Genomic DNA, 17141 nt, shown 5'->3' with positions numbered 1-17141 from the left:
CCCAACATGATGAAACCTCCAGCCCCCTTTCTTGCTGTAGCAGAGGCCTCTGTTCAGGTTTCTGCTGTCTCTCTGCTGTATCACTGACCTGTGTATCTTATTACAGAAAGAGTCCCCTACCACCTCCAGACAGTCCCCTGCTAATGGCCATTCCAGCGTTAACAGTTCTATCTTGGTAAGGACCCTACGGTCATCTCAAATGACCGACCTCCCTACCCCTAACTCCTAGAAGATCTCTCTTAATGTTGTTTTTGATGATATTTTTCTTTTTTGGATTTTCACTTTATTCCCTAAATAATATGTTTCAGCATCACAGTTCACGTTGCACTTTTTGCTATTGTTTATTTTTAAATAAGGGTTTTAAAACCTTCCCAGTCAGAAGATATGATGATTAAAGGATATTGGAGAATCACTCTGTTTAGTTTCCGTTATCTCAGTTCAGAAATTGGTGTGCTCTGTGCTGCTGTCATCTATGCAAATGACCATTTGTGTACACAGTGTGTGGAGCTTAAGTCTCTCTTCAATATACTTATAAAGCTTTTCCACCACACAGTGAAATAATGGATCCAAAATTCTATATCATATTTGTTTAATTACATTGTATTAATGATCATTACATCCATTATTCAAATTACCCATATAACAACAATTCACGTTTCTTGGTTGTATACCAAAGTCCTGTTCAAGTCAAACCAGAACTTGTGATAAAATTTCTTCCCCCATCAGAGCTACTACTACCAGACAGGGAGAGCCAAAGACTCTCACATGTTTCCTCCGAACCTCATGATGCCTGCCAGCCGCATCTTTTCGAGCTGCTCGCTCACGCATCGTTGGGGGCAGTTTAACACACTCGGAGGACAGCGCTATTCGCTCCTTCCGCTTGCGTGAGCTCACAGACGCCCGTGACTGGCCGTGATTAATGTGGGAGCACAAAGTACCTCTCATCCCTCCCCTCTGGGAGAGCTCGGCCAATCAACTCTCTTCAAGCCGCCAGGTGCGAGAGGTTACAGCATCACCCAGGAATCTCCAGCTGATGGGTGACTTTACCACTGTGCCATTTGGAGGCCCACGCTACACATCTTTAATGAGGAAGCCAGATGTGACAGTGATGTAGAAAAGACACCATGAGGAACCTATTCTGGAGGACACTGGATAGTCACAGCTTTACATATTATACAGTTAGATTAAATGTATGACAGGGATGTTTAGTATGAATGTCATAGCCTTCATGATTCCATCATCAGTTTTTAAATACATGTCTCCAGTATCAATGGGAAATGATTCACTTCTTTGGTATAGTCTGTTTTGCCATGTGTATTTTTAGGGTGTGCTTGTGGTACCAGCACACCCTAAAAACTACTTTTGCAGATATTGTTATGTGATAGAACGGATCAGACACAAACATTAAACCAGGGTCCGCAAAGCTCTGGATTCAGGTTACAAAATACGCCACACAGTCCAGTGGAAAAGCAACTTTACAGATTAGAAGACGAAATGTTTTCCACAAAAGCCAGACATTATTAGAGATCCTGTTCTATATTAGTGAGAACATAATGCAGTGTAACAGTAATTTAGCATGCCTGTCAAAGAGTCCCTAATAAACACTGAGCATGTGTGCCCTTGGGTCAATCCAGTGGGAACGGACCCACTTCGGGAGCCCGTCATTTCTGTAGAGATCCTGCCATTGGGTAGTTTGGGGAATGGAAGACTCTGGTAAACAGATGCTTGGACAGAGTGTGATGCTAACAGGCGCTTGCTTGCTCTCTGCTTCCTTTTGCTTTGCTGTTTTGAGACTTAACCTCAACATCACACCATGTTCTTTAAATACATTAAGAATAATTTCTTATATCATATACATCAATCTTAATCAGATTGACTTAGAGAGATATCATATCATTGGTGTACTTGCTGTGTTTAATGTGTTTTTCTTTTTTTTTCTTTTTTGCCTTTCCTTAATCTGTGGGTTTTATTTTACAGGACTTGCCTTCAACTATCCAGCCAAAAGCACGCCAGGTGAATAGAACATGCTTTTGTGTGCGTGTGTGTGTGTATATATATGTGTGTGTGTGTGTGTGTGTGTGTGTATATATATATATATATATATATATATATATATATATATATATATATATATATATATGTGTGTGTGTGTGTGTGTGTATATATGTGTGTGTGTGTATGTGTGTGTGTCATATAAAGCAGAAAACAATGTGGTAACACACTACACCATACTAATATTTATGTAGAGAATTTTACGGAATGCACTCCATGGCCAAATTAGCTGTCTATCCACTATGTTGTCGTTCCCTACATACACACATCATGCGTTCTCCACACACAGCAGCTAACACAGCATTACAAGCTTTTTATGAGGTGAGGTTATTTCAGTTTGTGGACTAAAAGCTCAGTAGAGAATACGGACCTGGATATGTTTAAATATATGGCTATAATAGTTTGTGGTTGGTGAAAAATTTAGGTTAGGATAAATAATAGACAATTATGGTGTAATTATATATCAATTATTCTTCATGATTGTGGATGATTGTGGGCAGTTTTCATCATGAGATCTCTATAAAAGTAGATTGCACAGTGCCAGACCTAACCTTGCACTGTGCCATGCCCTCTGCTGGCTGGGTGTGATGCGTGTCTGGTATTTCTCATCCCTTGGTTTTTAATTGGACTCCAGCATGTTATTCTCAGAGTTGATCCCACAGTATCCAGTAGATGGCAGTGTGTCCTCATATGTCATGATATAACTGCGTCACACTAATGCTTCATATGGACGAAAACGCTGACACTTCCCTCTCCCATCATGTGTTGTTTTTCCTGTAAAGTCATCATCTCTCCGGAGATGTAGCTGTAACCCCTAACGCTTATTGCATCATCCCACTCCCAACACATAAACTTCAGCCCAGTATCTTTATGCTGCATGATGAGTTTAATGCTCTCACGTCCTAGATCTCCGGACCTACAATCAAGGGTAAAATATCAGTCAAGGTAAGAACACCAATCTGCTGGAAAAAAAAAATCCATCCCAGATATTTAAAATAATAATATATGTTGAAGTAACACAGAATCAGCTCAACCTTAAAAACACAAGCGTATGGTTTAATTGTTATTAAGCAGGGATGCCCTAATGAGGTTTATGCCCAAACCCATATGGCCATGTGCACAAAGCAAAGAACTCGTAACTTGAATATAAAAATTTATTTTGAGAGACCTTCTCGTCCAACATCAGTGCTTGACATCACTAACTCTCTAGTGGTTGTGTGAGCAAATCCCCACAGTCATGCTTAAAAACAAGGAAAGCCTCTTTAGAAGTGGATGTTAATGTAACATTAGGTGACCAAGTATGATGTTTCCCAATTTGAGATTTTCTTCCGAATGGCCTTACAGATAACAATGATGACATCCGTGTAGCGTCAGTTAATGAGCACACTCCCATGAAGGTCTCAGAGATACTTAGACACTCATAGTAAAATATTGCATGCTGTCAAGTAAGAACAAAACAGGATGTTTCTAAACAGATACAGTTTGTTTTTTCACTTCCCCACAAGAGTTTTGAATGGGATCTGTGGCTGTGGCAGTTTATATGTTTTGTGATGGAGTCACACTGAGGTTTATGTAGGCTGATAGTGTCACACATTACTAGCTCAAATCCCATGGTGTTTAGCATGGCAACATGGGCCAGGTTTATTTTGTACCAGGGCTCCCTTGTGACCCAGTGCTGCCTGAAAGCCTCTCCTTCCATTAGCTCATGGCTCACACTTACACAAGCTTACTCATGCACATTCATGAAACATACACTATCACCTAGTCTCTAGCTAGAACACATTCTCATTTCTCACACTACTTCCACAAAGCATGAGTTTATTGAAGATCCCCTTTTCACGTTTATTTCCTCTTTTTTTTTTATTACTGACATTTTTTAATACATCTGTTATTCGGTTATTTTAGAAACTGTAGCCATGTGTACTTTGATCCACTATGTTTTTAGCATTATAAGTAAATTTGGTAGCCCTGATCATCCCTCTCTCCTTTTAGATCTATGTGCGGGCTCAGTTTGAGTACGACCCAGCCAAAGATGAGCTCATCCCTTGCAAAGAAGCAGGCATTCGTTTCAGAGTGGGAGACATCATCCAGATCATCAACAAGGATGACCATAACTGGTGGCAGGGTAGGCTGGAGAACACAAAGAACGGCACAGCTGGGCTCATTCCATCCCCAGAGCTACAAGAGTGGTGAGTTCATCCCCTTTTAAAATGGGCCTTCAATATATTTCTCTCAGAACTCAGAAACTCTAACAAGCTGGACTAAAATCAGTCCAAGGATAGGGTAACTGAAATAAATAACAGACACAAGATGCTGTTAAACTGCGATTTCGAACCCTTCTCTCTTCTTCTTCAAGGCGGGTGGCGTGCATAGCGATGGAGAAAACTAAGCAGGAGCAGCAAGCAAGCTGTACTTGGTTTGGCAAGAAAAAGAAGCAGTACAAAGACAAGTATCTAGCAAAACACAGTGCAGGTAAAAACAACCTCTACTTCACACTTCACTGAATGTTTCATTATTGCCATCCATATATGCATATTTTTTTCCTCTTGGTTTTCCCCTTTCTTGAATTGGATCAGATCATTAGATCCGCAAGTTATTGCAGCAGGTTTTATCCCGGTTGCCTTTCCTGCCACAGCCCACCTATTTCTCCAGACTTGTAGTTGGCACTGATGCATCTCAGTGGTTAGGTGTTATTAATGGGCATATGGGTTAGAGGCCTTGTCCAGGGGCACACCAGTGGCAACCTATCTGTGGCAGGGCTTGCACAGTCCAATCAGGGGGGTTCCCCTCATTATTACTTTATTTATATTACTGTATATGATGCTTAGTAATCAAAGCAAATGTACGGGTCACAGTAACAGCCATACATGATACAGTGTGCAATAAAATGCTAATTATAATTTTCCTGTGATATATAACAGGATTTACATTAAGAAAAAAAAATACTTGCATGGAAAAAAAAACATAAGAAGAAAAGCTATGTGGCTAAGCACTGCAAAGCAAAAAATGTGAAATTCTCATCTTTCCATGTGGATCTCTGGGCAGTTAAGGAAGCTTTGCTTATTAACTACAGACTATAAAAGAAATGGAGGTTTCTCAGCATATCAGTGTGATATGGGACACTAATCAAGCAAGTTCTCTTACATATGTCTTTAACCTTTGAACTGAATACTGCTCCTCACTTCCTGTCATGGTGACTGTGTGTATAGAGGGCAGTGAAAATGTGCTTCCTAACATGACCCTGAACCCTGACCACAGCACTTCCACAAATAGCAAAAAAAAAAAAAAAGTCCACACATGCACATGTCCACATAGCTCTCTCTCTCTCTCTCTCTCTCTCTCTCCACAGCCTTCGTCACCACCAGCACAATTTACCTTTCAGATTAGGCCAGTGTTCCAGAGGCCCACATTTCAGTCAGCCGTCACTGTAGTGATGTGTACACTGTGTGTAGTGTGTGTGGACTGTGGAGAGAGATAGGAGATTGTAGTGTTTTTCAAAACAGTTCAGGGGCAGTAAGGGAGTGCGGAGTGATTTTAACATCACATATGTTTTTATTTGTTCTAAAAGTTTTTGTTTTTTTTCCTACTAGAACGCGATCAACCCACACATATTTTAATGACTAAATTGCCAAAGAGACAGTGCAGGTTAATGTGACACTAATCCCCTGAGAGAATTCAGAAGTGTTTTTGTACCAGGCACAAGCATATCTGACATTAAATGCATATATTCTAATTAGGGCTCCAAGACTATTAGGTGCTTTTATGCCTCATTATACCTCACTGGGGAGATTTGCAGTGGCAAATACATTATATGGCCAAAAGTTTGTAGATACTTGATCATCACATCCGTCCTATACAGTATATGCATTTTGAACATTCTGTTTCAGTTTTATTTCCCTGCTTCTATTTGCTTTTATAATATCCTCCAGAACTCTAGGAAGGCTTTTCACTAGACATCGGAAGCAGTAGATATTGGGTTGAGGACAGCGTTTTGTGCAAGTCACTCAGATTTTCACACACCAGTGTTGTCTTTGTGCACAAGAGCATTGTCATGGTGGAACAGACTTGGGCCTTGTAATTCCAGTTAAGAGAAATTGAAATTCTACAGCATGCAAAGACATGAAAAATACAGACAATGTGCTTTTAAGTTTGACAAAGACCTACACTTAGGATCAGGTGCAATGTGAATGTTTTCATCCATAAATAACACATCTGATCTTTTGCTTAGAGGTTAAATGTGAGGAAAGTCAGCATACCAGCCATATGTCAAAAATGAAATGGTTTTAAACATAATTCTCGTGATGTCATCTCTAACTTTCATTAGGAACTGAAAGTCGTCACCTCCAAATCCTCTTGTGCATGGTGACTCTTACACTGTAAACATGTGAAACAAAGTGGTAAGTGTAGCAAAATAGTGTCTGATGGCAGGAGTGCAGCACAGTGCAGCTTAGCCATAATCCTCTCTGAGCGCCTTGTCCCACTTTACTGGATCAACTAACCCACAGTAGCCATGTGACAGAGGGAGCTCCATTTTACACCCATTGTTTGGTCTGTTAATGAGGCTTTTGTTACCTAATTGTATAAAAATCCTCATGTAGGCTACCTTTTCAAACTGAAATCTGTTGCCATTTGAAAATGGAGTTGATCACCGTCTAACGTACCTACAATTATTGTGTCTACTCCGCCACACTTTCCGTTTCTAGCGTTAATGGACAGCGTCAGGACTGAACAGAACATATTTTTAATCCGGGTCTTTTAACCCATTAAAACAAATTAGGCAGATACATTGTGCTATACTGAGAATGAAAAAAAAAAAAGGATACTTTAAACTCGTTTATAATCGATGTCTAAGGATTGCAAGGGCTGTGTGAATTTAACTAGCTCTTCAGCAGTGAAATAAATAAAAAGAAACACTAAGCCCTTATGAATGAACAACCTCAATTCAACCTATTACAAAGTACTGAATCTGAAAACCCAGTCAAAAAAAAAAGCGGTAATATACAAACAACTCTCCTCTTCATTCTAAGCATCTGCTGTCCCAAGTCCCTGTGAATAAGCTGTTTGACTACATAGTAGTGGGTTTTGTAGAAAATGAAGCAAGGTTGTCAGTGAAGAATTCAAAGGAACTGAGATATAAACAGATTTGGAGCTTAAGGGCCTCGTTACACTCTGATGAAGAAAACGAAGTTTCCACCACGTCCTAAAAATATCGAGGAACACGGGCTCACAATGAAAAATTGTGCATTTATCAAGTTTATACTACGTCCCTGCCAGGTTCTCAATGCGTCCATCATGTCACTAATTTCCTATCACGCACATGATCTTCCGCTCACCAGATCCGGTGAGTTCGAACTGAGTTATTACAATGTCAGATCAAATTGTACCACGCTCCTATCAGGCCCTCATCATGTGCTTACCATGCGGTCATCGTGTCCAGTGGATTGGGTTTAAGAACCACGACATGGGCGGTGCTTTTGATCATAAAGTGATGGTGTAGGGAGTTCAATGCACTCACACCAAATTCTTTGAACGGGACAAACACTTGCTGATACCCTGCTGTATGCGTGCCATAAGCATGTTAAGCACTAGAAGGACATAATATGAACCTAATGCAGTCTGGCATGGACCTGCTATCATGGCACAAGCTTGAATAGGTCATTGTGAAAACTCTGTTGACGTAACACCGCCACAGTGACATCCATTACCTGGCCGACGCCATAGTTAATACGTCCTTGTTAAGTTCTTCTTGCTTTAACCGGATTCCCAACCACATTCCCACTACATTTGGAAAAAAAATTGTGTGAAAACAAATACAATCGATTTAATAAAGATGAGTATGTGGACCAAAATACAGATTTCACAAGTCATCCCACAGACACATTTGTGTTTTTTTCTTCTCGGTGCGGTTTGAATCAGTGTCATTTCCAATATTTTTTTCTTAGGAACGTGAATTCTTCTTAATTTCACGTATGCTCCAGATATGCTTGATAAAGATTAGGCAGAAAAATTACATGGACTGTAATCCCCTGATGATTTGACTAAATGAAATAGATCTAAAGTGAACATGTGTAAATTTGCTCTGTCGATACTAGCGCATGCTAAAACAAAGCTTGATGCTGCATTATTAACCATGCGTGACCTGTAAGTGTCAGACGCATGTCGCATCATTGATAAGATTCTGCGGTGTGTATGAACACGATTATTGATGGCGATTTCCCTGCTGTGTGCTCTTTGGATGGCCATGATGTCAAGTCTTTCATGTTGTCCTCTGTGTAAAGCCGGCACTGTGTCGAAGCTTTGACTAAGTGTCCTTGTTCTCTGTGCCTACTGATGTTCTGTATCTGAGCCCTAACTCATCCGCCCTCCCCTCTCCATTTTTCATGCTGTCTCTTTACCAATGACATCTGTGCATGTAAGTAATATGGAGTGACTGTTGTTGTGTTTTATTATTGTCTCTTAGCTTTCCTTGTGGGTTTGATTTTGGTTTAATTCTCTCATAGAATGAACAGCCATGTCTCTGATACCAGGCTTTGCGTGTGCATGTGTGTGCATGTGCATGCGTTTTCACTGTTTTTATTTTTGACATGTTACAATCTGCAGCTATACAGTTGTGCATTAACCCTAAAAACTTTATTGTGCTTATCCCAATGTTCCCCATGTTCTCCTCAGACATTCCCAAACATACAGAGCAACCACACACACACACACAGTTTCTAGCTCATGTAAAAAATTTGCATAAATCATTTAAGCTATTTGGAGAGTAAGCAAAGATGTTGCTGAGGATCTCGGTTTACATGGCAGCTACACAGATTGCCAGCTCCTGTTACACGCAGTCCAACACCTCCTCTCCCTGCACTCTTACTCATTATAGAACAGCCCTGCAGGCACCTCACTTGGCACTCCCTTTTCATGTTGTTCAGACTTGACCCCCATTAGATTTTAATATTGATGCTATTTTGCTGGTGTTATCCAGTCCTTCTACTGCGTCATGCGGTCAGCTGGAGGAGGAAAGCACAAGGCTGCCCTCCACGTCCGTCAGCCACCATCCCATTACCCGTAGCATGAGCATGTTCATTTTACTAGGCCAGTAACCGTGCATGAGATTATGTCATAAAATCTCAAGACTTTGACCGTAACATTTTTAACTTTTTGTTTTCAGTGTTTGATCAACTAGATCTCGTCACATATGAAGAGGTTGTGAAGCTACCAGCTTTCAAAAGAAAAACACTAGTGCTATTAGGTATGGAAGTAAGATATGTTAAAAATGTGAATGCACACAGATGCAGTCCCGTCGTTGACCTTTTTCCTGTGTGTAGGAGCTCACGGTGTTGGCAGAAGACATATCAAGAACACACTCATCACCAAACACCCCGACAGATTCGCTTACCCCATTCCACGTAAGACACCCAATGCTTTTCCTTATTCTGCTATAGTTATTCTGTTCAGAACATCTTGCTGTATCCTGTAGTGCTGCTCCATGTGCTATTGTTACTGTTTGATATCCAAAACCGTGACTATTTGCAGACACAACCAGACCTCCTAAAAAAGACGAAGAGAATGGCAAGAACTATTACTTTGTATCACATGACCAAATGATGCAGGACATCGCCAACAATGATTACCTGGAGTACGGCAGCCACGAGGATGCGATGTACGGAACACGGCTGGAGACGATACGCAAAATCCACGAGCAGGGCCTCATATCCATACTTGATGTGGAGCCACAGGTAACTCCCACTCACATCACATAGTGTTTTCTCGTAATAAAATCTGGCTTGACCCCTAGGTTAACACTGTGTGTGTGTGTGTGTGTACGCTCATTTGCAGGCACTGAAGGTCTTAAGGACAGCAGAGTTCGCTCCTTATGTGGTTTTCATTGCTGCACCAACCATCACTCCAGGCATGAACGAGGTAAAATACAAAGTTTTTCTCTCTTTTATCAGATTTTATAGACAGAAGCTGAGCATCGATATGTTTAACAATAAACTCCACAGTAAATTTCAGCCTTTTTTTGTTTTTTGTTTAGCTCTTTCTTTTTCTGTCACATCTGCCTTTCCTTTTGCATGTGGCTTGCATGTTGATTTCTGTTGCATTCCTTTATTCTGCACTCAGCTTCCCAAATGGTACAGGAAGTTGCCTGTGAGTATGGCGAGGAGTAGAGCCCGCTCTTAGTGTATTCCCAGTTACATTTGTATCTAGATCACCTCACTCTGAACTCTGAGTGAAATACAATCGAGAGCAAAAGTGTGCATTATCTTGGATTCTCTTCAGAAAAATGTAAATAAATAAGTGTAATTCTATGCTGATGTCATGATCTACTATTGTCATGATCTCTTATTATTGAACATCAGGTACAGCATAGTAACGCCCACATATACAGCAAATTTAAATCAGCAGTTAGCTTTATTAGTCATTTCAAAAGTTAGCCTCTTGACATGAGCCAGTTGATTTATTTGAATTTTTAATAAATTAATAGTTAGGGATGCAGTTACTGACAATGAAAAACATCATTCAGGGATGGAAGAAACAAACACAATGAACTACGGTACTGTGGAAAAGTCTTGAGCCAGCTCTCATTTCTTATTAAATTAAATGATGAAGATTCAGTTAACAAAAGGGAAATGCATGTTCTACTGACAAGCTGCAAAGTTCCTAAATATCATTTTAAAATCGTTTGTTTATGTAATAACCTCAGCAGCGACCCCATTTCCCCTCTCGTCTGTTCCAACCATTTAATATTCAGTATCACCAGTATACTAATCACTGGCCTGATCATCTGCCGTAATCTGCACCCGGTACTGGTTCATGCCGTAAGTTAGATGGTTTTTACGCTTGATTCATAGGTCACTGTGTGGCTTAACAAACAAAAAGAACTGAGGGGTGTCTTAAGACCTTCACACAGTACTGTAGTTCTGTAGTTTATATAAACATCATTAGACCTGAAAAAGGACAAATTCAAAACATATTATAACACTGCCTTTTTGACTATTACCACCGAGTGTATACAAGCTTTTGCACTTTTTTTCCTGATATTTTACAGCACACATCTCGCCAACTAGATGGCTAGACTAGAAAGGATTATTTTATGAGTGATGGCAAAAAAAGCTTGTACAGTACGTCTATAATTTTGCTCCCCTTGAAGCTCCTTTCATCCTTCTCCCTGGCTCCCTCTGTTTCTCTCACCCCACAGGATGAGTCACTGCTGCGACTGCAGAAGGAGTCAGAGATCCTCCAGAAGACATACACACACTACTTTGACCAGACCATCATCAACAACGAGATCGATGAGACGATCCGGCACCTGGAGGAGGCTATAGATCTGGTGTGCACTACAGCGCAGTGGGTGCCCGTGTCCTGGGTCTACTAGAACGCCACGAACTCTCCTCCGACTCGACCTTGAAGCCGCAAACTCTCTCTCGCACATCTTTGCAACCAAAAATAAATTACTAAATAAAAGAGGGACAGAGAGAGAGACAATTAGATAAGAAATACATACATGAGTAAATAATTAAGAAGGAAAGAAAAATCATCACCATTCCATGGAGAAAGGATCCGCCTCAGATCTGTCTGATGACCGGCGGACTAATCCAGTCGCAGCCCTTCAGACTGCTTAAGTGTAGTGACGTATAAATCAAGATAATACAGTCGTGAAGATTGACATGCGGCGTTTTTGTAGTTTTGATTTGAAGAGACAGTATCCTAAACACTCTAGGTTTATTTCCTGCTCAGACAGAGAGGACGGCAGACACGTTGCAGCGATGCGTCACCACATTATCAGTTCAGAGCCTCTATCTCAGCCAGCTGTTATAAACACACACCCCCCCCTCCCTCCCGTCACTGGAGCACATTAGATTCTCTGTCTCACTATCTGCTGTTTTAACCACTTCCAGATACTGTCTCTCTCTCTCTCAACACAAGTCCATACCTCTGAGACCTGAAGTTCTCATGCATGTGAACATTCAGAGACTTGCATACTGTCAGTGTTAGCAGTGTAACGCTACTGTTATTCACAGCACAGAACATTCCATATGTCTGATCCAATTCAGACCAAGTGAAGACCAGTGGAGAATGAAGATGAAAAAAAAAGACCTATGCACATCTTTGGGCACATCGGGACACTCCGGACAACTTTCTAGCCAATTCTTTTTACCAGCCGTGTAGTGAGATGTGTTAATGTCTCCATTTAATTTGTTGTAAAAAAAAAAAAAAAGAGAGAGAGAGGAGAAAAAATCCTAGAGATAAAAAGGACAATCTATACTGGTTTTGCCATTACAGAAATGTTCTCATCAGAGAGTATTCATGTTTTCTTGAAGTTGAATCAAAAGGGTAAACAGATTTTTATTCAGTGTAACTGCTTTAGTCAGACGTGCACACGGACACATTGTGCAAAATGAACTGTGTTGCAAAAAGATTAAAAAACTATAATATTCTGAATGATTGTGTATATGACGAACTGTTAACTTCAGACTGCCCTGTGTAAATTCCTTTGCTGATGACTGAGCAGCTCTTCAGTGTGAACCATTTTTTAAATATATTTCCTTTTCTGTGGTGAAGATGTGCAGTGTCGTCTGCTCTGTGTTACGCTCCTGGCTCCGCTCGTGCGTCTGGCTGCTCTGTGTGAGTTGGCACAGATGCAGTGGATGGAAACATTTTCCCTCTTTCTCTCACTGCCTCAGTGGCGCTCTTTCTGTAGTTTTCCTACAGCTGTAGGAGGTCACATCCTGTCTGCCCACCCGAGCATGAAGATGAGTGTGATAAACGTCCAGGTGTTTGTGTGTGTGTGGTTAGAAAATGTAGAAGGAGAAGTTACCATGCGGCTAATCTGTATTTATCACCTCTTTGTGTACGTACATTGTGTGTGAAAGAAGTCTGAGGCGCAGGATTGCTGGAGCTGCTCGTCGTGTGACGTCTGACGAGAATAATAATAATGTAAGCACTAAGCACGCGTACTGTACAACCTCGTTCCAGGAACATCTGTAAAACATACAACTCGAGTTTACTTTCCATATCTAAACACATCACTTGGTAATTAATCATGCACTTGTGTCACTCTCATCTCGTCACACCCCCACCTGAAGACACTTCAGTACATGCTGATTACCCCCAGGAGATCCACTCTCATCACAGCTGTTTAGAACGTCACTCCTTCCCTTTTTTATTTTTGAACCAACATTCACACACACACACACACACACACAATCCAGCGCTCCCTGTTATATGACAGCGACATCATCAGAGGTTTGATGTCAAACTGGCCAATGACATCTCTTTAAACTCCTGCTCGGTGTGCATCACAGGGAAGGGTAACACACTTCTGGGTAAGCGCTGTCTACCCGCTTCTGCATACACGAGCCCGCAGACACTCGTGATCGGCTAGACTTCTATGATGGAACAAAAGTCGTGCTACAAACCCTGATCTAAATCGTGACACTGCTAATTGCAGTACAGCTGTTTTATATGAACCTGTAGTTCTGCTTCGCTGAGAGCGAGCTTATTGCTTTTTAAAAGCTTTTAAAATCAGAGCGTGGTATAACAGCACCGCAGTGTGACCTGTGTAAATCTGCATTCCACAACTAACACCACTGAGCTGCAGATTAACTCAATGTTTAGGCCAGAAGCCCATCTCTGAAGAAAACAGGCACAAAAGCCCAATTTTAAAAAGTAAGGAGGTGTTCAATCGGTTTGAATACAGAGCAGCTTAGAGAGCCGAGTGTCGAGTGCAGCTAAGCCTCTGCATTAAAACAAGCCTCGAAACATTTTCATTTACCAGCTGAAGGAATCAGAAGTCGACGTGTAACAGTGCCTGTTTAACTTACAGGAAGTAGATTTAATGAAAAACTGCCTCATGTGAATCATGTTTCATTTACAGTGCTGAACAGGATGTGATAAAACAGAACCTAAAATAGAACTGATTAACTGAACATCAGTGTTTATGCAAGTATGATTTTTAACGGGTCACGGGTTTCACCACAGTCTATAGAGTTTCATGAATAACTGGATCCAGAACAATTCAAACAGATCAGATGCTGTACACAGAGTTCGCTAAGCGTATTTGAATTTAAAATCTTGATGTTTTTCATTATACAAAAGCAGAGCAGCCAGCCTCCTTCCCTCAGATCTCCAAAGGAAAAAAAAATAATAAAAGAACTTCTGTAGTCCTATAGCTGATGAGTTTTCCTTCAGTTTCACACAATCCCCTTTCTGAATCTGAAAGAAAGATTAATCTCTCATCTGCACGACTTTCAGTCCAAACACATTCTTGGCAGATATCTTCCTCCAGACCTGAGCCAGGCCTTCATTAAGTGGTACCGTGGTCTAACAGACAGCCCGTCTCAGCTTGGATGAGGAACAGCGATGGCAGCACTAATAGCAGGACCAAACCAACACTAGAAAGCCTGTAAGCAGCCGAGACCTGGCCTTCTGTTGGTTCCAGCGCTGTCCTGTTCCTCTGACTCTCAGTAAAGTTCCTCAGCTCCTCCCTGATGTCCTGATTTATCAGCTGGGAAATCAGGCTGTTATACCGGCTCTGTGTGGTACTGTAACCTGGAGCCGCCGTAGTCGCGTTAAACTCCGCTGGGTCAACGCAAGTACCGTTCAGGTGTGCATACAGCACCTTGCTCAGATCCAGACCAGCTACCGGAGGAGGCGATGCACATGGAATATCCCTGACCAGCTTATAGTTCTCCATCCACTCCTTCAGCCACTCCAGCTCACAGCTGCACTGCCAGGGATTACGAAACAAATAAAGATGCCCGATGAAGTAGATGGGCTGGAAGACGAACCAAGGCAGAGTAGACAGTTTGTTGCTGTTGAGATGCAGCGTCATGAGGCTGGTCAGATTCTCAAAGGCACCCTGGTCAATAAATGACAGCCGGTTCCGGTCCAGGTAGAGAACCTCCAGTTCCACTAGGTCCCCAAACCAGGTGTTGGAGATGTTGGTCAGCAGGTTACCACCCAGATTTAACATCTTCAGATGGCAGAGGCCTTTAAAAGATTTCCTTGGCAAGTCAATCAGCAGATTATCATTGAGGTAAAAGTTCTGTAGTTGTCGTAAGTCCTTAAATGCCTCGTCATGGACGACACTGATGCGATTCTCCTGTAGGTTTAGATACTTGAGGTTGCATAATCCCAGCAAAGAGTTGTAGGCTACTGCTTCAATCTTATTGCGCTCCAAGTAAACATGCGTCAGGTTCTCCATTCCTCGTATAGCACTTGGAATTCGCCTGAAATTGTTCTGGAAGCAAAAGAGCTCTCTGAGCGAGGGCTGATCCAGGAAGATGCGGTCAGGCATGTTGAAGAGGTTGCAGCCGGAAAGGTCCAACCGTACCAGGCGTTTGAGAGAGGTGAAGGTCCGTGTGTGAAGATAGCGGATGTACTCGTTATGGGCCATCGTGAGCTCTAGCAGGTTGGGAAGACCCTTGAAAGCACCAGGTGTGATGAAGGAGATGTTGTTGTGGTCCAGGAAGAGGGACTTAAGAGAGGGGAGTGTGCCGAAAGCTCGTTCCGACAGGAACCTGAGGCTGTTCTTCTTCAGGTTGATGGAGGACGCCTCACAGGGGAACTCTCTGGGCAGCTCAGCCATGTTGGCACGGTCACACAGCACAGCGCAACTCTTCTCCTGAGTGCACATGCAGCTGGGGGGGCAGGAACTAGAGCAGGGCCAGAGAGTCGTGCCATGAGGCAGGACCATGACCCACACTGAGGAGGGAAAATATAGAACTTAAAGGGTTCTGGATGGATGAAAACACTTTATTAAAAAAGTTTATAAAGCCATAAAAACATGTTTTACAACACCACTATAAATGATTTACACTGTCTTAGTATCGTTGTCCACCAAAACAGCTTCTGTCCAACTTAGAGGGGATAAAATACCATTTTCCCTAAGTATATTTGAGAATAGTAGTGCAAGGTCATGTCTCGCGTTAACATTTTTATACACATTAGACCACTGAATGAGTGTCAGGAGCTGTAGATGGGGCGGGGTCATACGAAAACTGTGCACTCTCACCAGCATAGAGACGTTTCATCAGACAAACGTGTAACTGTCTACTGATTTCCCATGATGCTTACCTCCAAGTGGACAGAAACTATTGCAGGGAAAATAAATCCATTACATGTCCCAACAGAGTTACCCATGCCATCTTCACTCACCTGTCTGTGTCAGGCTTTGAAGCAGAAAAAGCTGTGATGTTGCTTTGAGGTGCGATCTAATGCTTTAGTTAGATCACTTACTATTTACATAGTACAGTAACTGATTCAGCACCAGCAGTGCAGGAAAAGCATGTGATAATTATGGGCAGAAATGAAAGTGCTAAACAGGTAGAACACTAAACTATCCGTTCTGCTGTTCTCCCCTCGACAGGCCAAGGAGGATTAAAGTGTGAAGGAGAACACGAGCACGAGGAATAATTTAATGCTCGAGTCACATGGCAAGGACACTGGTCCCTTTTTTTTTTTTAAAGGTTCTTATCCTGCAGCTGTTCTGCACAGCAATAGTCTTTACTCGAGTCAAGAAGGGACAGATGTTAGATTACAGATATAGAATTGACTTGTTCTCTGTACTTTCTTTTCATGTAATTTTAAACTGAAGCATTGAAACAGATCAGCTAATGGAACATTCATTACTTCTTGTTTTACACAGTGCGATACACCGGGTTGCTGGGGAGGCATTAAAAGGTACATAAATATACTGTAGTAAGACACTGGACAGGTAACGCTGAATAAGAGATCAACTGTTCTTACCTAGAAAGAAAAACATTGCTGAACCTTTTCACCTGTGGCATGTCAGAGTAAAATGTCTGAAATGCAGAATGGAAAATTTCATTCTAAGCAGAAATCACATCACTTTGCTTTCTGAACATAAGAAAAGAACAAAAATACCAAAAAAGTTAAGTAACCCCCAAAACAGCTTACCTGCTTATTGTCCTCAACACGCATCCAAACAAGTGAAAATTAATTTTAAAAAATTTTCATGAAGGAGCTCTGACATGTTCATGTCAGCACCATGTTTCTGAATAAACATCTGAGCCGAGTTAATGGTATCTCGTGTGTGTGTGTGTGTGTGTGTGTGTGTGTGTGTGTGTGTGTGT

General features: G+C 41.6%; 2 protein-coding genes across 8 annotated transcripts in view; one reads left to right on the top strand and one right to left on the bottom strand.

Annotated features, from left to right (window-relative positions):
- The window catches only part of caska (calcium/calmodulin-dependent serine protein kinase a), a 135796-nt gene extending 123191 nt beyond the window's left edge, over positions 1-12605 (top strand). For 2 of the 7 annotated variants that reach the window (XM_053495723.1, XM_053495725.1), the window contains 10 exons: positions 107-175; positions 1978-2013; positions 2959-2997; positions 4045-4241; positions 4409-4524; positions 9212-9292; positions 9369-9449; positions 9577-9779; positions 9880-9963; positions 11243-12605. In XM_053495723.1, coding sequence (XP_053351698.1) covers positions 107-175; positions 1978-2013; positions 2959-2997; positions 4045-4241; positions 4409-4524; positions 9212-9292; positions 9369-9449; positions 9577-9779; positions 9880-9963; positions 11243-11419 — 1083 coding nt within the window. In that variant the 3' untranslated portion in view covers positions 11420-12605. The remainder of the gene's footprint in view (positions 1-106; positions 176-1977; positions 2014-2958; positions 2998-4044; positions 4242-4408; positions 4525-9211; positions 9293-9368; positions 9450-9576; positions 9780-9879; positions 9964-11242) is intronic. The other 5 variants (XM_053495726.1, XM_053495727.1, XM_053495729.1 and 2 more) reach the window with 3 other exon arrangements.
- A 1604-nt stretch (positions 12606-14209) lies between these two features.
- nyx (nyctalopin) lies at positions 14210-17098 on the bottom strand. The gene is made up of 2 exons (XM_053496942.1): positions 16795-17098; positions 14210-15750 (listed from the first exon to the last, which is right to left on the bottom strand). The coding sequence occupies exons 1-2, from the start codon at positions 16808-16810 to the stop codon at positions 14351-14353; spliced, it is 1416 nt and encodes a 471-aa protein (XP_053352917.1). The 5' UTR covers positions 16811-17098; the 3' UTR covers positions 14210-14350.
- Positions 17099-17141: the final 43 nt, after the last annotated feature.

Source organism: Clarias gariepinus, chromosome 5 (genome assembly GCF_024256425.1).
Source record: "Clarias gariepinus isolate MV-2021 ecotype Netherlands chromosome 5, CGAR_prim_01v2, whole genome shotgun sequence".
Lineage (NCBI taxonomy): Eukaryota > Metazoa > Chordata > Actinopteri > Siluriformes > Clariidae > Clarias > Clarias gariepinus.
This window is presented reverse-complemented; position numbering and strand designations above follow the sequence as displayed.